The following is a 24,646-nucleotide window of genomic DNA, read 5'->3' as shown; positions in this document are numbered from 1 at the left end:
TAAAGATAGTGGATAACTTGATTTCCAAGGAGAATTTACTATTTACAATGTACAATTTATTATTTAACTCTGTTTGAATTAAATGATTTAGAGATCTCTATTCTTGGCTCTGTTAAGTTCATTCCAGAACAACATCTTGTAATCAGCATTCAAGATACCATACTTGATGGATCCAGTCAAGAATGGAACATAGGTCTTTGTCATGTCCAAACCATTCTTAATTTCAAGGAATGGATGAGGATTTGAACGAGTTCTAGTAACTTGAGAATCTTCAAGAGTGTACCAAATCAAGAAGGCAAATGACAAGAGAAGAGCCAATGTAGCTGGGACAGTAATAATGACGACACCCAAATAATTGTACAAGAAGAATGGTTCACCTTCTCTGAATTCGAATGGCTTCAAGTCAAGTTTGTAACTATTATTGTTTTCATACTATTAACATGAAAATACATCACACATGTACAGTAATATTTGATAGTGATATTATTTCAGTTATTGGGTAAGCCTTAATGTTTACTTACAATACCGGAGACAACATCAAAGAAACCTGGATTATTCTTCTTTCTCAAAGTTTGAATAAATCTGGTTTGACTCTGAACAGAATTAAACTTGAATGAGGCAGAAATGAGTGGAGCACTCTTCTTTGACAATACAGCACGAGAGGCAGATGAAGCAACTAACTTGTTCATTGTAATATAATTTCAGAATTGGGTTGTTGTGAGGAATTTGTTGTGGTTGTTTTTTCTTGTTGGGAAATTCTTCATTCAATCGCTCAATCTTATTCTCCCAGCAACAACATCACCAACACACCTTCTTCTTTGTAATCACAACAATGAAATAAGTGTCGGTTGAGGTCAAACTAAAGGCCCGCTCACACAAGATCAAGCAAAAAGAGGGAAAATTGTGAGGCGACACACAGTTTGGGCGGAACGCTTTGATGCGGCCGATCATTGATGAAGAGGCGGTTAAGGTAAACTCATTATTTTCTCTGGAGAGTGTGATGGAGTATTACAATGGAGAATGCTAGAGTGATTCTCCTAATTATTTATTGTTAATGTGGCAAATTAATAAAAAAGCAAAGAGGAGAATGGGTTGAAGTTTGTGAAGATGATGAGAATTTGTTCTCAGTGGTTGTTGTTGGATTGGCCTGCATGTGTATCTATTATTAATGCTATTCTAAAAATCAAAACGTTCGATAGTGAGGGGCATGTAATTAAGGTTTAAAAAACAGTACGTAGGTCAAAGGGTTATGATTTTTGGAGAAAGTTTTAATCCTCATCAGAAGATATATCTCATTAAGCGGTCAACTGTCTCGTTTCCACTTTTATAGTTCAAAACAGGTGAGAGATTACAATCACAAAAAATGTCTCAAGAAGAACAACTTGCAATTCATCAATACAATCAGGGTTTTACCTATCTGTACGGTTCTTCCGATACTGAACAAAACTATTTCATGGCCTTTGATTTGCTCTCTCAATCTGCCTCACAAAATTACGTACCAGCCATGATGGCTCTCGGAAATATGTATCGTGATGGTTGTCCTGGATTTCTAGAATCTAATGATGAAAAAGCCTTTGAATGGTATGAAAAATCAGCAGATTTAGGAGAACATTATGGACAATTGTTTGTTGGTGATGCTTATTCATTTGGAAAGGGAATAAGAGTTGATAAGAGTAAGGCTGTTGAGTATTATAGCAAATCAGCTTTGCAGAATAATCAATTTGCTCAATACACCCTCGGAATGATCTATAAGGAGGGTAATGGAGTTAGGATTGATCTCTCTGCTTCTCTTCATTGGTTACAGAAAGCATCAGAACAGGGTAATGAAGAAGCAACAAGAGAATTCAATGAGTTGAGTAAATTAATTCCAAAAGCTTGTCCAGCTCCTCCAACCACTACTTTGGATTTATGTATTGGGGAAGGTGGTGCTCAAGTTTCGATTGCTGATCATGAAGAATAATGAAAAATCAAAATGTAACTTTAATCTTCAATTTTGTAAAAATTTAAATACAAAAAAAAATGATTCCAATGTTCAGAACACCACCTCCTCATCATCCACTGCACCATCATGCAACAACACATTTATCATCAGGATCTCATGGAATGATACAAAATATTCCTTCATCGGCAAGTCCAATGATTTTCCCTCCTCCACCTCCGATTCATCATTCACTCCCAAATATTTCATGTGATGGAAATGATCGTGAGAGTAGGGAGAATAATGGTACATTCCTTGTAACTTTATCGGATTTTAGTGTAGAGTTGAATAATAGTAATAGTCAAACACTTTCATCTCTCCGAATGAATTTTGCTAATTTTAAACAATTCATCATTTCATCTTTTAATAGGAAGAATGACAAGTATGAATTTATAACATTTAATCAACAATTTTACTACCAAACAGGAATGTTAAATTTATTGGAAAAAAGAGTTTTTGTTATACAATGTTTTGATTTGAATAATTTACCAATAGGAGATGTTGTAAAAATTGATTTATATTCTATTTGTACAGGTCCTTTTAAAAACGAACATTTTATCAAATCGGGAAGCTCTGTAATTGGTAAAATTAGCTTTAATTGTCAAATGAAACAATTTAGTGATATTGAAATTAATTTGAAGAATATTAATATAATCCTACCAAATCAAGTAAACCAACAGTATCATTTAGTTTATGGATTAAGAAATGAAAAAAATTTAACAAAGAATAGAGATTTAAATACCACCTATCCGGATCAAACATTTAACATTGTACCTAAAATACCTCAACCATTCCAAACATTTGATACATTCCTGAATTGGTACAATTTGACCACAATTTATCTACCAAAAACAACCTTGACAGAATTAATGGATCAAAATCTCATACTTAAATTAATTAACAAACAATCAACTACCGTCAAGGAAATCAAAATACCATTTCAATCTATTATCAAACCTTCCATTTTAAATAATTCCATGTATTCCTTCTCATACAGTGAAGGACCATTTTCAATCTCAATGAATGGTGTTATTGAGATTAATAATATTCCTCTCTTCTCTCAAATTACAAGCAACGATAGTAAGCTCATGAATAACGTCATTGTAAATGGATCCATCTTCTATCCTGGCGTCAGAATTCCAAGAAAGAGATTAATCAAAATTGATTTGCTTGCTTCCTCTCAAGAGGAAATAATATCACAAGTTTGCAAAGACATAGAGGAAACCCAACCTTCCATTTCCCAACAAATCTTGCCTACATTGGAGTGTAACTTTAAAGAAATGATTTGTGAAGATTTCACCCTTGTTCACATGCTACCAATTGAAAAACCTCTATTTGCCAAATGCTCAGTTCCAATCGATAGAACTCCCTTCAAATATTTTGAAGTTGTTTTGCAAGACGAAGGGGAAACTGGCAAATGTTCCGTTGGTATTTCACTTTTGAACGAATGGATGAATGTACAATTCATTTCCTACTCGTCATTTGATGGATGTCTCGTAAAGAATTGTAATAAGAGAATTTTTGGACCAAAATTTAATGGTGGAGATGTTATTGGTTGTGGAGTTTTGAACGAGAATAGTATATTCTTTACCAAGAATGGAGAATTTATAGGATTCACTCCTTACCGTTTGGATAATCTCTCAACAGTTTACTTTTCTGTTAGCACTGCTTCCAAGTTTATGAAAGTTTCAGCTAATTTTGGAAGAGAACCTTTTGCTTTCAATATTCACAATGCTGAAATATCATACTTTAATAACATATTCAGCCAATTAAGCACAGAGCCAAGTAACATTCGAGTTGGTGTGGATTACTTTGATAGAGTTTTCATTAAGAATAATGACAAACAAGTCTTCTCTGATAATCCTATGAATCTTTTAGGAGACAATAACTCTTCTGATAATAATACTGCACACTTGATGGAAATGAATGAAAAGATTATTAACACCCTTGCTAATCCTATCAAGATTACATACAAAAATCCTCAAACAAAGAAGGAACAAAAGGCTGTCAAGTGGTCTGGAATCAAGTCAAACAAATTACTGTCTGCACTTTTGAATATTCCAAAATCTGCCTTCTCTCCAAATGAATTTGTTAACATTTCAAACTATGGCCAATATGTGATTGATTGTAACCTAAAACCAGATAACTTTGATGAAACGATTCATTTCAATATTACCCCAACACTTGTGGTTATTAGAGGGTTGGAAGCTCTCGACCTTAAAGAAGGAACCAAATTCCTAGATGTTGGAAGTGGATGTGGATTTGTTACATGCTTGGCCTCCTACTTGGTTGGAGAAAAAGGTATTGTTACTGGTACCGATATTGACGAACACATAATTGACTTTTCAAGATCCAAACTCTACGAATTTGTAAAAAGCAAGTATGGTTGTAACTATTTGAATCAAATGGCTATGATAGAATATGTCAAGAAGAATTTATTTGTGCCAAGATTTAGTAATATTCCAATTCTTAAACGTGATGACTATGAATCTATTTTCTGTGGTATAGAAATAACTATGGATATGTTACAATATTTTGAACCATTCATTTCAGAGAATGCAAAGGTAGTTGCCAGTCTCCCAGATCGTTGTCTCTATCTTTTCGAGTATGAAAAACAAAAGTGGAATAAGAGAAAGATTTTGTCCAATGTTACATTACCAAAAGTTAAGCTTCCATCCAGTGAAGAAATTTACTTTGAGAATAGAGAACGAATTAGAGAGTATCTCAACGAAAAGTACTTCTTCTCTCAAAAAGATATCAATCTTGCCATGGATTTGATTGGAATTGAACATCCAAATGTCGAAATCAAACTTTGCCAATTTTTAATGCTCTACACTGACATTTCTATTCGTAATTCCAATATTTCAATTGACCAAATATTGTATGCTCTATCTATTTTTGAGAGTAATGAAATTTTCCCAACCAGCTCTCACTTTTATCTTTGTCATGGAAATAACTTGAGTAATTATTTCCAATTACCAATCAAATTGATAGAAGCTTGCCTCGTTACATTTAATTGTAACATGATACAAATCAATTCAATTCTGGATCAAATTGCAAAATCAAAACCTCCTACTATTTTGAATGAAGATGAGGAGGAGGAAATTTATAGAAACTTGTTAAGAAAGTTCTCTAATTAGTTACATTTAAAACATTCGTTACATCAACTATGATTGGGTGACAACAATCTTAACTTATAAAAGACGAATTCACTGAAAATGTAACATGTTCATTTGTTTTGATTTTTGAAGAGTTTACCAAATTTATTAAAAGTCATATATTTGTTCTTGTTCGGCCTTAATTCTATCATATTCTTCATATTCTAGTTCAGTCATGGCACTTTCATGCTCAGGAGTGATCTGAGAATATGGTACAGGTACACCAGCAACAAAAATCATTGGCTCATTATTATTACCATCCATTCCATTATCTTGTTCGAAATTGGTAACACTTTCAAATTCATTTGTATCAGTGATCATGTTATCCATCACACCTTCATCAATTGCTTCAAATTCGTCAACCATTTTTTCTGATTTGGCATTTTCAGCAGCTTCTCTTTCCAATAATTCATGATAAACAGAGGTGTCGATTTCTCTATCCTTTGATGAAATAATGTGGTCATCGTCATCCTCAACATCATTTGCTTGATTGTAATCATTGTATTCACGTGAAGAAACTGTTTGTTTCAAGAAGAATGGATTATCAGGTTTCTTTTGAACTGGATTGTTTTGAATATGAGCATCACTGTCATCATCAATAATTCCACGTTCTTCCACAAAGTCAATCTTGATATTTGCCGATGGATCCAAACTAATGTAACTACTTGAAGATAAGGCAGAGGCCTTGGCAACGTGTGCAGTAGCACCCAAGTTATTGGACTGAGTATTTCTTGATATTGTGGAAACTGGACGATGTGATCCCATAGATTTCTCTCTCTCGATGGCCTTACGTTGTTCTTCAATCTTTCTATCAGCCTCTTCCTTTGTGACAATATGTTTGTAATTCCATCTGTATTCCTTTGGTACAACATAGGCTTTACATTCATTCAATTTTTCAATAATAAGTTGTAATTGATTATTATATCTTACTTCCAATGAATCACTTCCAGATATTGTTTCTTCATGTTTTTCCAATGATTCACGTGATTCGTCAACTTGACCTCCACAAGTTTGACATATAAGAGTTCCTGTTGCAAAATCTAATAATCTAGTAACATCATAAGCTTCATATTCCTCGTCACAAACTGTACAAGTATAGGTTGGATCTGCTTGAACTTTCTTTTTCACTTCCAAAGATAATAAATACATCTTGTATCGAATAGCATTGATACATTGTTCATAATCCACTCTCCAATAAGTCTCGGATCGTGATGGGTACTTTTTCTGTCCCTTTTTCCGTTCCGTAGCCCTCTCTTCCTTTGTCAATAATAAATCAGAATACAATTCTAACAGGGCCTTCTTAACAACACTTGGTTGCAAATTAACTTTTTTAGCCAATTCGGATTCCTTCACTTCATCTAACTGACTTGTTTGATAGTGCAATAGAGCATCCATCACCACAGCATGGACCGGATCATAAAATGCTCTCATCACTGTACGTAACAAGACGTAGACTGTTTGTGTTTTGTGATGATGATATAAACTCATTTTTTTTTAAATTTTATTTTCTTGCAAAGAATTTGTATTTTTAGAAACTTTTAATTTTTCATTAAAATTGTAATAAATTGAAAATTGAGTATTGAAATTGAAATTATTTATTGATCCAAAGGTGGAGCAGATGAATATTGAACAACATTAGGATCAAAATATTGTGCTGATGATGAAGTGGTAGTGGAAGGATTTTGAGGAGGTGGTAGAACAACTTGAGTGAAATTTTGTGGTGTTTGGGAAAATGATTTTGATTGTTCGAGAGCCATATTGACAACATTTCTTCTTTCATTTTCCAAAGTACTAGTCAGTGACAATACAATTTGATCTGTTTGGGCCATATCTCTTTCAATTTGAGGAAGACAACTGGTTTGAATCCAATTTAAGGTGTTTGCCAAGTGTTGAATTGATTCAGCCATGGCTTCCTTACTCTTTCTAATCTTTTCGTGAACAATATAATCGGAAATGAAATTATCAAAAAACACATCAAAAACAAAATCACCTTGTGTTACCTTGGCAACAAAAAGTGGTTGTGTTGAAAGAGGTGGACACAATCTCACAGCCTCAGCAATGAACATTTTAGCTCTCTTGGCGTCATCGTTGGCACGATTGAGATTTTCATACTTCATTGAATCAACGTACATGTTTGCATAACCTCCTCTCATGAACAAATCGGCAGTGGCTAAATTCTTGGCCTCTGATAATCTCTCATAGCAAGTTTGTAAAAGTGAGTATGCTTGTTGTAAATTCATCAATCCATTACGGTATTGTGCCAAGTATTGCATAATTTGATTCTTTTTAGATTGTTGAACATTTAAATTTTGATGGGTTACTGGAATAATGTGAGTAAGTGGCAGTTGAGCGGCACCAATAATTTGATCAGTTACTTGGTTCAGTTCAATTTTTTTGGATTCGAATAATTGGACCTTTTGTAAAAGGGACGATTGAGCACTTTGAGCTTGCAATAATTGATTTTGAATGTTTTGAAGTTGAGCTCTAGCTTGATTTTCCCTATCAAGTGCAATCTTGTATTCAGAATTTTCCTTTTCCACTTTCTTTTCATGACCATGTTTATCCAACGTCTTGGCAATCAAGTTTGTAAAACTAGATTTCTGTAACTTTTCCAATTGAGTTTTTTCTTTTTTTACATCATTTGTCAAATTATTGAGCGCTTGTTGTTGACCATTAACTTGTTGTTGTAGTGTATTAACAATGTTTGTTTGATTATTATATTGTGGCACAAATACCGATAATTGACTGAGAGTCTCTTGAAGCATACGATAGTGATCCAAGAATTGTTGTGGAATAGGAGGTAGATTTGCGATTGTAGAAGGAATAATTGGCTGATTTGTAGGAAGTGGTGAATAGAACGAAGGTTGTTGTATTTGTGGAGTTGGTGTTATTGTTGACATGTACATTTGCGGAGTGGAAGAAGAAGAAGTGAATGCTGATAATGTTACAGGTTGTTGATTAGTTGTTGTTGTTGTTGGTGTTGGTGTCATCATCATATGATGGTGGTGCTGTGGAGTAGCACCAATCAACGGCACTGTTGAAGTTGGATGGGGAGTAGTGTTGTTGTGGTTGTTGTTGTTAGAGGAAGGCTGTGGTGGAAACATTTTTTTTTCTATTAAGAAGTGATGATGATGAATTTAGCTGAGGCAAAAGTAAAAATAGAGAAAATGGAGGGGAAATGGAAGAAAAGAGATCTCCTAAATTCCAATCCATTGGAGTGGGAGGAATTAAGGTGTGTTACTAGGGAAGTTTGAGATTCTATTTATCAATTTTCAATATATCAGTATTATTGTAATAATTTTCAATATTGTGCATGTTCAATGTAATGGAATTCTATTTGTGTGTTTCAAATATAAATTTTAAAAAAATACAAAAAAAAATGCCTCCAAAGCTTTACATTCCAAAACCTACACCTCCTCCTCAGAAAGAGGTTGTTGAAGAAGATTCGGATCGTATGGAAGATGATGGAGAAGAATTTGATGATCATGAGCAGCAGCAACATCATCAAGAATCGGAAGTGTATACAGATGAGGAGGAAAATTATTATGATGAATTATTTGATAAATCACGTCGTCATGGTGGGAGAATGATGGATGACGATGAAGAGGATGAACCAAATTTTGCATCAAGTACACAATCAAGCTTGTCAACTTTTAAACCAATTTCTTTTATCACGAAAAAGGATAATCAAAGCGTTACAGTAATGAGTGACGAAAAGGATGAGGAGGAAATTATTATAGAGGATGAACAATTAATTGATCAAACTATGGGAATGACTCCTGAACAACCTAAAGTGGAACAACCAAAATTTGTAATTTTACAAGCCAAAAAGAAAGTACAACAGGAAACTGTAGAAAAGGAAATTGAATCAACAAAAGTCAAGGAAAAACCAACAGTTAAAAAGGATGAGGATTTTGGTTCATTCATTGGAGGAAAAGTTGGTTCAAATGTATTGAGAATGATGTATAAAATGGGTTGGAAAGAGGATAAAGGATTGGGTCCTACGAATAGCGGTATTATCAATCCTATCAAGGTTGTACAAACATCTAGGAATCAAGCTGTCATCATTAGCGATGAACATGTTCAAAAAACAAATGTAAAGGAAGAGGAATCTGAAAAGCAAAATGAAGAAACAATAGATGATAGGCCAAGAAGAAATGAGTGGAAAAAGAAGAAAAAGAAGAATCAAAAACCCAAGTTTAAATCCATCGAACAACTTCTCAAAGAAACACCTGTAACATCTCAAGCCAACAAGTCAATGGAAATAATTGACATGACTGGTCCAACAGCTAGGGTAGTGTCTAAATTATCTGACATACAGAAAGAAAAGGTATCCAATACCATTCCAGAACTTCAATACAATGTAAAGGAAATCATAAGACAAACCGAATCGTCAATCAGGGATGTTCATGAAAAAATTCAAAGAGAAAAGGAGAATTTTGATAGATTGGATAAACAGAGGCAACAATATGAAGAGAAAGCAAAGATGGAGAAGAAGAAAATTGATGAATTTCAAAAGGTCTTTTCAATTCTTTCGGCTTGCAACCAAAAATTCCATGAATCTAAAATTTCACTCTCAGGAATTCTTCAGGTTTTCACACAACTCAAACAATTGCACAGTGAAATTTTCGAAGAGTTTAACTTTTCAAATTATGGACTCTCTCTCATTAGACCAATTCTTTCAGAGATTTTCAAAGAGTGGAATCCTCTAAGTATGCAAGATCCTGAAAAATATGTAAATATCCTTCTTCCATGGAGAAATATTTTGAAAAAGAAAAGACAAGGACTAACAAATGAGGAAGATTATGAAAAGCTACTCCAAGACTTGTTAATACCATCCATAAGGAAATCCTTTTCAAAATGGAATCCTATTGATGAGTGCGATAAGGGATTAAACTTTTTTGAAACATTTGCTGACAAAGTTTGTACAGAAGCTATGAAAATATACCTAACAGAGAGATTACTGATACCTCGACTAAAGTCATGCGTGCAAGGTGAATGGAACCCTAAAACAGATAACATTCCCGTTCACTCATGGATTCAACCTTGGTTTATTTACATACCAATCAAACAATTCGAAACGTATGGTATATTTAATTTGATTAAGAACAAGTTAGATACACAATTATTAAGAAATTGGAATAATATTGATGATCAATCAGCCTACCAGGCATTGGAACCTTGGAAAGATGTTTTCAATGACTATTACAAATTCCTAGTCAAAACTATTACTCCAACAATAGTGGAAGCTGTAAAGAAAATATCTGTAATTGTCACGACAGACTCTATTTCAACAGAAACTAGGGAACATTTATCAAATATCATTCATTGGAATAATCTGATACCAGAGTTTATAGTTGCAATATTTGAATCACAATTCTTCAATAGATGGTGGAAAGTCTTGTATTCGTGGCTTTGTGATCCTGACTGTATTCCAACCCAAGTTGACAAGTGGTACCAGAGATGGAAAGATGAATTTGATAGATATTTTGAAGAGGATCAAATCATTCAATTATGTTTCAAGAGAGGATTGGATATGATCTATCAGTCCATGTCAAATACTCCAATTACTCCAGCTCAAAAGTTACCTCTTCCATCGATTGAAATTGAAAACAAACAAGCAGCTTCCAATTTGAAGCAAAAGACTACCACTCCTTCAGCCACTAAGAAACCAACATCAAAAACATTCAAAGAACTCATCTCTGATTTTGCAGAAGAACACGATCTTCCTTTCCAAATCAAAGTTGGTCAATATTTGGATGGCAAACAACTCTATAATTTTGGTGGAATTTCGACCTATATTGAAAATGAATGTCTGCACGCCAAAATCAATAATGTTTGGAAACCTGTAACTCTCAATGAGTTTTTGTCTCTAATAAAGTAATTTATTCCTCTTGTTTCACCAAATCAAGTTCCCTGAGATGTTAAACTTTTCCAATTCCTCAATTCTTTTATTCTCAATACATGATTCAGTGTATGGAAGGAAATGAATGGAGATGATTGGACTATGGGTTGTACATCGATTTCAATTAAATTATCTTTTCACAGTTTAAAATCAACTTTTTCTATTTTTTTTAAAGCTTTACAAAATTGGTTTATTTCAAGAAATAATCTTCTTAATCGACATCTTCCATCAAGGATTCAGCAGCTGGTTCTTCAGCAACTTCTTCCTTCTTGACTTCAGCATCAGTGACGATTTCATCTTCATCAATGCTCAAACCAAGCTTGATCATTCTGTGGATTCTACCAGCAAAGGTTGATGGTTCTTCCAATGAGAAACCAGAAGTCAACAATGAAATGTCGAACAACAACCAGACCAAATCTCTCAAAGTCTTGTCAGCCTTGTTAGCTTCAGCCTTCTTTCTCAATTCATTGACAATTGAGTTTTCTGGGTTAATTTCCATAGTCTTCTTGGAAACCATGTAAGCAGCCATTGAGTTATCCTTCAAAGCTTGAGCCTTCATGATACGTTCCATGTTTGATGACCAACCATATTCACCAGTAACCAAACAACATGGAGAATCACCAAGTCTGTCAGAAACGACAACCTTTTCAACCTTATCACCCAAAATGTCCTTCATCAACTTGCACAAAGCTTCGAATGAGGCCTTCAATTCTTCCTTCTTCTTCTTTTCTTCTTCAGTTTCTGGCAACTTTAAACCTTCCTTGGTAACACAAACCAACTTTTTACCATCGAATTCCTTCAATTGTTGGACCATGTATTCATCAATTGGGTCAGTCAAGTACAAGACTTCAATACCCTTCTTGGCACACTTTTCAATGAATGGAGAGTTGGCAACAGCCTTCTTGCTTTCACCAGTAATGTAGTAAATGTCTTCTTGACCTTCCTTCATACGTTCAACATATTCCTTGAATGAAGTCCAATCTTCACCACTAGTGGATGAGGAGAATCTCAACAATTCAGCCAACTTTTGTCTGTTTTGAGAATCTTCGTGAATACCCAACTTTAAGTTCTTTCCAAAGGCTTCATAGAATGACTTCCAATCTTCCTTATTTTCAGAAATTTCAGAGAACATTTCAATACACTTCTTGACCAAATTCTTTCTAATAACCTTCATGATCTTGTTTTGTTGCAAATGTTCTCTGGAAATGTTCAATGGCAAATCTTCAGAATCAACAATACCCTTGATAAAGTTCAAGTATTCTGGAATTAATTCTTCACAATTGTCCATGATAAAGACTCTTCTAACGTATAATTTGATATTGTTAAGCTTCTTCTTTGGTTCGAACAAATCGAATGGAGCTCTCTTTGGAGCAAAGAGGATAGCCTTGAATTCAAAGTTACCTTCAACAGAGAAGTGCTTGACAGCCAAATGTTCTTCCCAGTCATTGGTCAAGGCCTTGTAGAATGAAGCATATTCTTCCTTGGTGACAGTCTTGGCGTCACGAGTCCACAATGGCTTGGTCTTGTTCAACAATTCCCATTCGTGAGTAACTTCCTTAACCTTCTTGGTCTTTTTTTCCTTATCTTCATCAACTTCTTCAATCTTTGGTTCGTCAGTCTTTTCTTCGTCCTTCTTTTCTTCATCTTCTTCAACTTCCTTTTCTTCAGTCTTTTCAACATACAAAGAAATTGGATATCCGATGAATTCAGAGTGTTTCTTGACCAAATCCTTCAACTTTCTTTCTTCCAAATATTCCAATTGATCTTCCTTCATGTGCAAAACAATCTTAGTACCACGAGTCAATCTTTCGCCAGTTTCATCCAAAGTAATGGTAAAGCTACCACCAGCAGCAGATTCCCAGATGTATTGTTCGTCATCATTATGTTTAGTGGTGACAACAACTCTATCGGCAACCAAGTAAGCAGAGTAGAAACCAACACCGAATTGACCAATCAAGGAAACATCAGCACCAGCTTGGAGCATTTCCATAAATTGCTTTGTTCCAGATCTAGCAATAGTACCTGTAATAATAATTTGTTAATAAATTTCAGAAATAATGTAAAATACACGTTATATAATAATAATTTGTTAAGAAATCAAGAAATAATGTAAAAACACCAACCTAAACAATTAATTAAATCGGCCTTAGTCATCGCAACTCCTGTATCAATGAGGGTTAAAGTCTTGTTAACCTTATCAGGGATGATACGAATACACAATTCCCTTTCAGTGTCCAAGACTGATGGTTCAGTCAAACTGATGTGACGAAGCTTATCCAAAGCATCAGAAGCATTGGATATCAATTCTCTCAAGAAGATTTCCTTATTGCTGTAGAAGGTATTGATGATCAAACTCATCAATTGATTAATCTCAGCTTGGAACTTGAATGTTTCGGTAGACATCTTGTTGTTGTATAGCGAGGGGTTTCTTGTTATTTTTTTTTTCGCTGTTGTTGTGAAGGCTAGTCTCGGAACGATTTGACTGTGTGTTTTATTTCCTATCGGAAGTTTTTTTGTAAACACGATTGCTCTTCCGTGATGGCTTGCAAGAAGAATACAACAACGCCAAAGGCTTCGATAGATTTAATAAGTTTATTTTTAAAAGATGATCACGTTTGCTTCAATCAACAAATGAACAGCTCGGTATGATGATTTTGTATTCGTTCGTTTGGGTTGTTGTTTATTTCACAATTTAATTATAGTATTTCGAATATAATTATCGATTGATGCACACATCAATAACTTAATTTCTCACCCTTTAATGTTGAGATGATGGAAATTTATAGTATTCATTCGATTGGCTTTATTTCACAACCTTATTATTTCATGAAAACATCAACACTTATTTCTACTCTCTCTGGAAGGATGAAAAATTTACTTTTGGTGAGCAACAAATTCTTCAGCCAAGTGCTTATTGGTCATCTTCTTGACATTCATCTTACGAGTACGTTTAGTCTTGGTATTCTTTGCATTTTCTTCTCTTTCAGCTTCCTTCTTCTTTCTGTGTTCATCTTCTGGCCATTCAACAGTTTGTATAGCGGGAAGACCAACTTTTTGTAGGAGGGATGGTAAATCTGATGCAGGAATACGTCTCTCTCTTGTTCCCCTCCACAAATCTCTCAGTTTAACATCAACTATTGGCATATCTACACTCACATCATTAAAGTACAAAATGTCACACTTCTTATCTTGGTTGGGTATGGAAATGACAGCCTTTTCCTTCTTGAGCTCTTCAATATCATTTAATACACCCTTGTAACTTTCAGCCAATTCAGATACAGGAATTCCACTAATTACAAACTCTGGATTTTGCAATAATTCCAATACGTGTTTTTTTTCCTTGATAGACTGATGGATAGCCTTAAAGCAAAAGGTAGCATTTTCATCGATATTCTTTGTGGTTGGTCCTTGATAATCCACCTTGTGATTTTGCATTAATTTCAGATAGATGGCCTTCTTTATCCGATCGTCAAGATGAGCAGCAAGTGAATCCTCAAATTTAACTCCAGTTTTTTCCTTTTCCTCCTCCTCGTCAACTTCATTGGTACAACTGCTATGATCAATGGCTTCCAAAATTTGTTGAAATGTATACTTTTTAGAAGTGTCTTCCTGCAAAAATTCAATAATTTTAAAAGTAATCAACCCAAGTGTATGTTCCTTCGTGGCCTTTTTTTGTGCCTTTTCTTGTTTAGTCAATGTAGGAGTGGCCTCTGTTGTCTCGGAAGAGGCAGCTACAGGTGTTTGAACAGCGGCACTCTCTGCCTCCTCTTCATAAGTTCCTGCCGAGTAAAATTGGGCATGTTTCGGACCACCAGCTTCATCCTTTGATTTTGATTTTTTCTTCTTCTTCTTTTCCTTCTCCTCTCCACTTTTTGATGATTTTCTCTTCTTTTTTTTCTCGGGTTCCTCTGTTTTTTCCGATGATTGTTTTTGTTGTGCTTCCTTCTTGATTTTCTCTTGTCGGTCCAAAATTTCGAGTTGTTTCTTTTCCAGTGCACTTGACATTTTTTTTTTGATTTTGTATTTTAAAAATAGATAAGCCATTATCTAAAAAGAAGAAGATGAGGTGATAAAAGTGATGATAAACTATGATTGATTAAAGGATAAAGTTCAATTATTATTGGGAACAATCAAATCAGAGCGTAAATTCGTTCAGTTTCTCTTTTACCTGAACGAAAATTTGAATCAAAAGAAAAAGGACCCAAATATTGATCTTCTCCTTTTATTTATCTTTTATTTTGGCTGGAATTGGATGAAGAGGTTATTGATACAAAATTGTTGGAGATCTGGAAATAAACCATCAACTAGTTCAAAGATCTTGTCTTCACTTTTCATTTGTTTCAAATATATTCCTGAATCCATGAAATTTTGTAATGGTATTAAGGATTTAGCTTTTTGTGTCGAACACCTCATCTACACACATTAATAGAAAAAAGGTACTAAAATCAAACAAATGGGCGACCATTCTTTTCTTTATTGAATATCAAATGTTCCATCTTTTACCGAGCCTTTTTGGTTGTAAAAAATCTTCTAGATTGCTTTTATATCCTTCTTTCCACTGTAAACAGTTATTTAGTATTATCTTTAATTAATAATTGAATTTGTTCATATTTTTCAAGGCTTAACTGAATATTTCAAATGTCGTTGAATGGATTTTGGCAAAACATACTGTAGTACAGTGATTCGTTTAGTTTCGTAAAATATTAACACACACGTTTTGTCCATTTTCAACAATTTTTAGGCATCATTCCAAAAAGGCTAGTAGTGTGTAATAATGTCATAAACCGGGATTATTCCGTTTTCACACATTTTCCAACTATTTAAACACAATAACTCAACTTCATTACAACACTTTATCATTTTCTGTCATTTATAATTTAACCCAACATGACAGAGGTCTTTTTCGAAACCCTTTCATAATCTCCACTAAACCTTTCATAATCTTGATGCACTTGCCTCACCACTAAAAAAAATCACAACCAAAGTTTCCTTGCTGGTTTTACGAAGAGACACAATTATAAAAACCGAGAAGTGCATCAAGTGTTTTTCCTTTGCTCCATAAAAATTTGGTGTTGATTCGTTTCTAGAGATTTCTGCACAATTAAAAAACGTACACACATTCATCTCTTCTCTGATAATATTGTTTATTGGAACCAATATTGAAAGCGATTAATTGACCAGCAACATAATTATCGCGCGTTCATGAAAATGGATGTTTCATCATCTTCTTCTTCATCATCATTGAAGAGTAATCATCGTGCTCTTCTTTTAGTGGTATTATTTATATTACTATTCATCATTTGCAATTCAGGTACTACTCTTGCACAATTAGATGTTTGTTCAGTGGCCACAACTTCCATCATTCCCTTCTATAATGTAAACATATCAACAAATGTGTACAATGATTTCTATCTCTTTGGTAACATGTGTCCGTTTGGTTATGTTAGAATGACAGATTCGATTAGTGGAGCTTTCTCTTGTAAGCCATTGGACGAATTCTTGTTAGAAACTGTTGATACGAAGAGTTGTGTAATTCCTTATGGTGATCCTTTCTATGATCCATCCCAACCATGGGCTGATGAAACAAATTGTGTACTGCCTTACTTGGCTTGCTCTCCAACTACTCTCAAGTGTACCTATGTTCAAACAAGAATGATTAATGACACTTGTACTGATCGTATGAATTGTTATGGACATGTCACTAATCCTTTTGTGAATTGTCATGCTGGAAAGTGTAGCTATTTACAGGAAAATCCTGTTCTTCCTGAAGGAAGCACTTGTCCATTCGCTCCAGATTCAGATTTTGAAAGTTTACTTGATAAGGCATTGGTTAATTATACTACCAATAGTTATGATAATTGTGATAGTTCAAGTTATTGCCATCTACCATCTGTCCTAGCTGCAACAAAGAAATGTTTGAGAAGAGTTGATGTTGTCCTGTATGAAAGTTGTGGACTTGCCAACATTGAGGATGAAGAGGGTAATCCTATTACAGTCTACAAGAAATGCCCAGCTGCTTCTACTTGTAATGGTGTTTGTCTGCCAAGTTTCTCATTCCCAGATTATTATAATCCTAATTCTAAACCAATCTTTGGCAAATGTAGTGACGATTTGAATCCTGTCCCAGTTGAATACTCTAATACAATTCTGATCTGTAAGAATTATACCACTAGCAATTGCTCTATTTATACAGATTGTATAGGAGGTCTGGAAAGTAGTGGTATTTCACTAAAGCAAAATCTTGACACTGGAAAGTGGCCTGGAAATCAACCAGTCAGATGTGAAAACTCAAAATGTTTGAGATTATTTGGTAACTATAATGGCGAATCATGTGTAGACAACACTGATTGCTACTCGAGCTATTGTAATACAACCTCAGGCACTTGTACTGATTTACCATCTGAAATTACTTGTGGAGACACTGTCGATTATGACATTTTCCCATGCCCAAAGTATTCATATTGTGCATGTAGTAGTGAACAGAGAAGGGTCTGTATTGATTTCTGTATGAGCAAATTGATGGATTTGTCTATTTGTTCGATGAATTATGGCATGTTGTCCTCAATCTATTATTCACACCCACTCCAACCAGTTCAAAATAAGCCTATTCCTATTATTGACACCAAATCGTCAATCTTCTCCCCACTGAATGGTAAATGCTCAATTCCATTGAATGCTTATCTGAGTTGCATGTATGAAAAGCAAGTTAACAATGGTATCGATGCAAGAGCTCCTTCAACCATCATTAATAACCTTTCTTCACAGAATACCAGACATGTTGCCCAACAGAAAAGAAGTGTTCAAGAAGGAACACAAACCTCTAGAGTTGATGTTAATGTAGGCCTCTATGTTTCTTCCTACAAAAATCTTTTCCAATCCAATACAATTTTAAGAGATTTTTCCAAACTAGTTCCTCTGTATGATCAGACTGGTTCTTTCGATGAATCCACATTTGAAATTGGAAATGTCAACTTGCTCAATACAACCAGTATGAATGAATTTATTAATGACAATTCTGATTTGTACCAAATTGATGGATCGACAAACATTATCAAGATGAGTAATCAAGTGGTTGTGTTTTACTATCATAATTTGGTTGGAATAGTTCCTAAATTTAAAACTTCAAACTTTACCTTCCAACTTTTGAAAACTGCACGTATTTGCACTTGTTGTGATCAGGCTGTCAGAAATCTTACTATTCGAGCATCTAAATCTGTTGTTGGTATTACCCTTAAGGATGGCAATAGAGAATATCAGTATATTGATACCAAAACCTCAACGAGTGACTCTTTGAGTATTACAAATTATGAACCTATTATGGGCCACGACTCATTCCTCAATAGAAACTGGTACAGCTCTTGTGATTTGATTCTTGTAACACCAGAAGAAGTTGACACAATGCTATTGGCAATTAAGAATAATATTTACTTTTTAGATAGGAATGAAACCCTAGATCCAAGGTCTATATCTGAGCTTGATAATATGAAAACATCTGACTATGCACAAATATTCACAACAAATATTCCAACAAAGCTCAAGACAATTCCAAGATCGGTTCGTGTTGCAACTCTCAAGAGTGAGGATACCTTCAACAAGGTCAAGGCTGCTGTTTTTAAAGAAATTTACTCTGTCTTCAATGAGTCCTTCTCCATTGTCAATTTATGGACTAATGGTACCATTAATTGTTCAATTTTTGATACTATATCTGTAAAGGACTATCATAGTTACCTTTTCGAAATTCCACGTATTTCAACCACATTCAGTGAGGGATATAGTAGTTTCCAAGCATCATCTCTATCGCTTCCTCTTACTGAATTTGATCATACAATGTTTAGGCTATTTACAAATGAACACAATAGAAATATTTCAGTTTCCGAGCTGGTTTACCAAGATATTGCTCGTCCAAGCTGCTACAGCTCTTATAATCAATACTTGGGTGTTTTCCACTATAACAATCCAACCAAATACTGGGATCTCACCTATAAGGATGCCATGTTATTCCTTGTCATTATTTTATGTTTGGTTTTCTATATTGGACTTGTTGTAAATTACAGTATCATGATTGATAATAATAAGGCAATGAGAAGAAGATTGTTTGTTCCTTTTATTGCTCCAATGTGCATTATATTCACTTGTCTATTCTTTTTAGAACCAATCTTGATGAGTGTATTCAAGAATGTTGGCATGTCCTTATTTGCGCTGATACCAGTTCCAGACTATTGCATTTCACTGTTGTGTTCGAGCTATATTGTGGTGACTATTAGATTCTTCTTATTGAGAAACTTGTATCAATTGAGAGAGTTCTCTCCAATCAAACGAGAAAACAAATCTCACACAAGTAGAATGAAACTTTACAGAATTGTGTCGAGACCAGAGATTTCCTTCATGGTTTCTGTTACACTGAGCTTGGTTCTTGCAGGAATTTGGTATGGAGTTTACTATGGAATTCTCTATGGTGTTGTTATTCAACGATTCAAAAGATTCGAGTGGTCTTTACAGTTTGATGCATCCCTATTGTCGTTGGCTTCACAGTTTGGCTTTTTGAGTGTTGTGGTAATGCTTGTATTTGTGGTTGACATGATACTGAACATTAGGACAATCAAGGACAAGGGTTTCAGACACTATTTCTTGTTTGATGATCCTTTCTATCTCAGAATTGATATTTTCACGTTGGCAGCAATGTTCGTTACCTGCATTGTACTCATTCTTGATCTGTTCATTTGGAATTCATTGGTTGTTAATAGATTGTGTCTTGTGGCCTTCTTCTTATGTAGCTTGTTACTTGTTGGTGGTAATGTTATGATAGTTGATATTGCAACATACATTAGAAAGCTCAGAGATACTTGTGTTGGTGATAATCAACCATTGGATGATTTTGAGAGATTGGAAGCTCAATGGGAAGAATATTTGACAGATATTAATTTTAGATGGCTTCACCGAAATTATTCCAATAACGAATTCTCAATTGAAAACTTTAATCTCTATGAGGATTTGGAAAAAGTGAGACAAACTGGAACCTTGGACTTGGACTATGTAACTTATTTACATGCTACATATTTTGCACCAACATCACCATACCCAATCAACTTGCCTGCTCGATGCTATACTGATTTTGCCAATGCCATGACAAATTTAACACTCAATCCAGATGGTCTCTTGCCATATTCTGTATTTAAGGAAATTCAATATGAAGTGGTCAAGAATAATCTCGATATTTTCCAAAGACTAATTCTCAAAGATGAATTTGTCAAGTGGCGAGAAACCTTTAAATTCCAAAAGGAAATGAATGTACTTTCGTACACCACCTCTCCAAGTTGTGAATAAACAAATAATAATTGATGATCATCACAAACAAAGGGATGAGGCCTTAATTGACAAGATAACACTCTAGACACAAGCGTATTTGGAACGTTCCATCTTGGATTAACTATGCGGAAAATATTGAGGATTACCTTGTTCTTATTAAGGACATGTTTTACGATTATGCTTACAGCACGCAACATCTTGCCTCTTCAGCAAAGAAAAAAACACACGAATACCATCACATCATGAACAATCAAGCTCGATTGTCGTGTAGCAGTAGTATTCAACGTCGTGGAGGAAGTAGCAAGTCGATGAAAACATCGCTTCTTCTCCTCTTCACAACGTTTGTTGTCATGTGGGCAGCTGGATTAATGTTTTCAGGCTCCCCTAATGAAAATAACATGGTAAACGCACAAAGTCTTTCTTCAATTTTTGGCACTGATGATGGTGATGATTTTTTAACACAATTAATTCTTGGGAGTGCTCTTGATGATGAAGGAATGAGTGTTAATTCTGATGGAACGGCTTGTGTTAATCAAATGGATGAGACAGATATTGATTATTATCAATCCTTAATAGACTCTACATCATTTTACTACTTGAAGTTGGATTCAGCATGTGAAGTAGTTGCTATTCCTGCCAATATCACAACTAATACTACTACTTTAAATGTAACAACAACAACAACATCTAATACTAGTACTACTGGTACTACTACCACTGATAGTTTAAGTACAACCACCATTGATACTACCTCTACCAGTGATTTCAGTTGGATGATTGCAGATGGATATTTGTTCGAAAAGGCAGCAACTACCTTCTGTAATCAAGCTTCTTTGGAGGCTCAACAACAAGAAGACATGTACCTTAAAATGTTATTCTCTTCCTCCTATGAATCTGACTTGTTGAGTTATGTTAATTTGGATGATATTATAAGTGGTTTAGAACCAGAGTATACCCTTATTGATTGTTCTGTTCCAATTGTTAATGTAACTTCAAACGCAACAAACTCTACAAGCTATGCTTCCACTAGCGTTGATGGTATGGTTTCAGCAACAACAGAAACAGCAACAACTCAACAAGATGATGGCTCTTTGGCTTGGTTGATTGAACCATATTTGTTTGGCTCTGATGATGCTACTAGTAGTAGTAGCAGTGGTGGCGATTTTGAGGTGAAAGAGTTTTGTGATCAGGCTTCTTTGGATGATCAACAACTTACTGATTCACTGTTGAGAACTGCTCTAGGAGGCTCTGACTTGGGTTCTTTTACTGAGCTTGTTGACCTTTCTTCAATTTTGAGTGGCATTGGACAAATTCAATATGTTCTCAAAGATTGTACTGTTCCACCAACACCAATTGTCAACAATTCAACCAATACTACCACTCCAATTGTAACATTAGACATTGCCTCCCCACAAGAAGTTGGTGATTCATTTGATTGGTTTATTACTGGTCCATATCTGTTCGACGCTGCCGATGATGCTACGAGTAGTAGTAGCAATGGTGGTGGTTTGGTGAAGGAATTTTGTGATCAAGCTTCTTTGGATGCCCAACAGTTTGCCGACTCACTTTTGAGAATGCAATTGGGTAATTCTGACTATCAAAGCATGTTTACAGAACTTGTTGATATTTCCACAATTACTAGTACAGTAGAACAGATTGAATATGTTCTCAAAGATTGCACTGTTCCAACAATAGTCAGTAATGTTACAAACACCACTCAAATTGCTCCATTAGAAGTTGCTTCACAAGAGGATGATGGTGATTCATTTAATTGGCTTATTACCGGTCCATTCCTTTTTGAGGATGATGGTGATAGTACCGATAGTTTGGTGAAAGAATTTTGTGATCAAGAATCATTGGATAATCAACAAGTCTATGATGCACTTTTGAGAATGCAATTAGGTAATTCTGACTATCAAAGTTTGTTCACTGATCTTGTTGATACTTCCTCAATTAGTGGTATCGAACAAATTCAATATATTCTCAAAGAATGCACAATCAACCAAGGTAACAACACAACCAACTCTACCTCAACAACCAGTGTAGAAGAAACTTTAGACTCACCTCAATTCGATTGGACCATTTCAGGAGTTTATCTTTTTGAGACTCTTTCTGATGACGCTGCTACTGAGCAACAATATGTTTTATGTGACCAAGCAGCCAAAGAAACAAAGGAAGTTGATGATTTATTGTATGGTCTCATGTTGGGTGTTGATGCTAACCAATTGACTACTAGCTTACTCACACAAGATATTTTAACTGGTGAAACATTGTTTGCTGAATATCATGTTCATGATTGTGTGACTGTGCAAAACTCTACCACAACTACCTCTGAGACTATTGATGAGGAGGAGCAATATGATTGGTGGATGTCTGAACCAGAATTATTTTCTACTGAACCAATGCAATTCTGTGATGAACAATCAGTTATTGAACAACAAGCCTCCGATCTCTTGTATAACATGATGTTTTATGGAGCTAATGCACCAGAGCTTCAACCTTCACAGTTCAATCTTCGTGATTTAATACTTGAAAGAGAAGAACCTCAATATACCATCAAGTCATGTGTTACCGAACCAATTGCCCTTCCATCCAACAAGACAATTGAATGGGTTATTGAAAAATTGAATGGTTCTTGTGTTATTGGATCTGAGGTCAAGATTGTTAATTGTCAAATGGTTGACAATGCTACTGTACACCTCTCAAATAATTCATTCTTGAATTATTCTGTCACTTTAATGCCTAATTCATACACTGTTTTAGTGACAGTTCTTCCAGATTCTGGTTACAATAACATTACACAAGTAGTTGTCTCACTTTTCAATACCATGATTGTCACTCAACTTCCGAACATTTATTTGATTACAAGCAGTAATGATAAAATCCTCATTGGATCCCATTCCAATGGTGATTCTCTACTCTCTATTGCACTGGTTGTGAATGGAACAAATTTGAAAGTTTTCTTGAGTTCCAATCTTGTTTACAACACTGACATTTTCGACACCTCAAATGTTGGTAATATCCTAGTGGGAAGAAGTCCTTCATCTCCTATTTATCCATTCAGTGGTGACTTGTTATCATTCTCAGTATTGCCAAGTGCTTCCAATAATTTGAGTGCTATATTTTCTGCTATTGCTAGTCAATATCATCCTTCAATAAGTGATGCTTCAACACAACCAACAGATGTTTTGTGGTCTATTACTAAAGAAGGTAATAATTGTAAGATTGGACAGGCAATTGTTCAAAATTGTACCACCTCATCAAACTCTACCTTGTTGCTTTCTAATGGATCATTTGTTTCTTTGAGCTTGGATGAACCACTCACTGATAGCTTTATTGTTTCAGTTGTTGTAAAGCCTTTATCTTCAAATCCTGTAACTCAAGTTTTGTTGGATATCGGTAATGACCTTAAGGTTGTTGTAAGATTCCCATATGTTATTTTGATTGTTAATGGTGTGGAATATGTAGTATATACTCTTCCTTCTGATCCAAACTCTATTACTCCAATGCCAGTAATTGTTCAATTCACAGATCCTGGTTTATCCGTTCTCGTGAATAATCAAGTGGGATATCAAAACTCTACCATTGCACAAATTCCAAATTCTAACAATATTTTGATTGGAAGATCTGACGATTTACTGCATGCTTATCCATTTATTGGTGAATTGTCATTCTTTGAATTGTTGACAAATAATGTAACAAATCAAACATTGTCAAGCATTATCAACACTGTATCAAGTGTAGTTTCTTCAACAACCAACACTCCAAGCCCAACTGCTACAAACACAACCACTAACACTCCTTCATCAAACGTTACAAATACAGAAATTATTTGGGCAATCACCAAAGATGGTTCTGATTGTAAAATTGGACAAGCAGTGGTAAAGAATTGTGCAACAGCTTCCAATTCTACTTTGTTACTCTCCAATGATTCATTCATTTCCTTGAATTTAAGTGCACCACTCACTGACAGTTTTATCGTTTCAGTTGTGGCAAAGCCTTTATCAACTAGTCCTGTAACCCAAGTTTTATTGGATGTTGGTGATCTCAAAGTCATTCTCAGATATCCTGATGTTATTTTGATTGTTAATGGCGTGGAAACTGTTATTTACACTTATCCAACAACCTCAAATCCAAGAAATCTTGCTGCAACCTCTTTCGTTGTTCAATTCACAGACCCTGGATTGTCATTATTTGTTGATGGAAATTCAAAATATCAAAATCCAGCCATTTCACAAATTCCAAATTCTGATAGTATTCTCATTGGTAGATCTGATGACTTGCTTAATGGTTATCCAT

General features: G+C 34.8%; 10 protein-coding genes across 10 annotated transcripts in view; 5 read left to right on the top strand and 5 right to left on the bottom strand.

The window, feature by feature from the left end:
* Nucleotides 1–87: 87 nt before the first annotated feature.
* NAEGRDRAFT_4869 (uncharacterized protein) lies at nt 88–551 on the bottom strand (the record flags this gene model as incomplete). Its single annotated transcript, XM_002682576.2, has 2 exons — nt 88–432; nt 522–551. Coding segments are annotated over 2 exons (375 nt in total), but the record flags the coding sequence as incomplete, so codon positions are not given.
* An 812-nt stretch (nt 552–1,363) lies between these two features.
* Nucleotides 1,364–1,960, top strand: NAEGRDRAFT_61800 (uncharacterized protein; the record flags this gene model as incomplete). The annotated part of the gene is made up of 1 exon (XM_002682782.1): nt 1,364–1,960. The coding sequence occupies one exon, from the start codon at nt 1,364–1,366 to the stop codon at nt 1,958–1,960; it is 597 nt and encodes a 198-aa protein (XP_002682828.1).
* A 143-nt stretch (nt 1,961–2,103) lies between these two features.
* On the top strand, nt 2,104–5,118 carry NAEGRDRAFT_61799 (uncharacterized protein; the record flags this gene model as incomplete). Its single annotated transcript, XM_002682781.1, has 1 exon — nt 2,104–5,118. One exon carries the CDS (start codon nt 2,104–2,106, stop codon nt 5,116–5,118), a length of 3,015 nt encoding a protein of 1,004 aa, XP_002682827.1.
* A 126-nt stretch (nt 5,119–5,244) lies between these two features.
* Nucleotides 5,245–6,624, bottom strand: AM36 (uncharacterized protein; the record flags this gene model as incomplete). The annotated part of the gene is made up of 1 exon (XM_002682575.1): nt 5,245–6,624. The coding sequence occupies one exon, from the start codon at nt 6,622–6,624 to the stop codon at nt 5,245–5,247; it is 1,380 nt and encodes a 459-aa protein (XP_002682621.1).
* Nucleotides 6,625–6,710: 86 nt separating this feature from the next.
* On the bottom strand, nt 6,711–8,240 carry NAEGRDRAFT_56599 (uncharacterized protein; the record flags this gene model as incomplete). Its single annotated transcript, XM_002682574.1, has 1 exon — nt 6,711–8,240. One exon carries the CDS (start codon nt 8,238–8,240, stop codon nt 6,732–6,734), a length of 1,509 nt encoding a protein of 502 aa, XP_002682620.1. The 3' UTR covers nt 6,711–6,731.
* Nucleotides 8,241–8,515: 275 nt separating this feature from the next.
* NAEGRDRAFT_45385 (uncharacterized protein) lies at nt 8,516–11,020 on the top strand (the record flags this gene model as incomplete). The annotated part of the gene is made up of 1 exon (XM_002682780.1): nt 8,516–11,020. The coding sequence occupies one exon, from the start codon at nt 8,516–8,518 to the stop codon at nt 11,018–11,020; it is 2,505 nt and encodes an 834-aa protein (XP_002682826.1).
* A 232-nt stretch (nt 11,021–11,252) lies between these two features.
* Nucleotides 11,253–13,399, bottom strand: NAEGRDRAFT_29544 (uncharacterized protein; the record flags this gene model as incomplete). The annotated part of the gene is made up of 2 exons (XM_002682573.1): nt 11,253–13,063; nt 13,165–13,399. The coding sequence occupies 2 exons, from the start codon at nt 13,397–13,399 to the stop codon at nt 11,253–11,255; spliced, it is 2,046 nt and encodes a 681-aa protein (XP_002682619.1).
* A 514-nt stretch (nt 13,400–13,913) lies between these two features.
* NAEGRDRAFT_77884 (transcription initiation factor IIE beta subunit) lies at nt 13,914–15,048 on the bottom strand. The gene has a single exon (XM_002682572.1). It carries the CDS (start codon nt 15,044–15,046, stop codon nt 13,916–13,918), a length of 1,131 nt encoding a protein of 376 aa, XP_002682618.1. The 5' UTR covers nt 15,047–15,048; the 3' UTR covers nt 13,914–13,915.
* A 1,201-nt stretch (nt 15,049–16,249) lies between these two features.
* On the top strand, nt 16,250–20,384 carry NAEGRDRAFT_77883 (uncharacterized protein; the record flags this gene model as incomplete). Its single annotated transcript, XM_002682779.1, has 1 exon — nt 16,250–20,384. The coding sequence occupies one exon, from the start codon at nt 16,250–16,252 to the stop codon at nt 20,363–20,365; it is 4,116 nt and encodes a 1,371-aa protein (XP_002682825.1). The 3' UTR covers nt 20,366–20,384.
* Nucleotides 20,385–20,589: 205 nt separating this feature from the next.
* The window catches only part of NAEGRDRAFT_61792 (uncharacterized protein), a gene marked incomplete at both ends in the record, with an annotated part of 9,073 nt that continues 5,016 nt past the window's right edge, over nt 20,590–24,646 (top strand). The window contains one exon of the mRNA XM_002682778.1: nt 20,590–24,637. Within this exon, the coding sequence (XP_002682824.1) occupies nt 20,590–24,637 (4,048 nt within the window). The remainder of the gene's footprint in view (nt 24,638–24,646) is intronic.

This window comes from Naegleria gruberi (assembly GCF_000004985.1).
Source record: "Naegleria gruberi genomic scaffold NAEGRscaffold_2, whole genome shotgun sequence".
Lineage (NCBI taxonomy): Eukaryota > Heterolobosea > Eutetramitea > Acrasida > Naegleriidae > Naegleria > Naegleria gruberi.
Note: the sequence above shows the minus strand (reverse complement) of the source record. Positions and strands in the feature narration are given on the sequence as shown.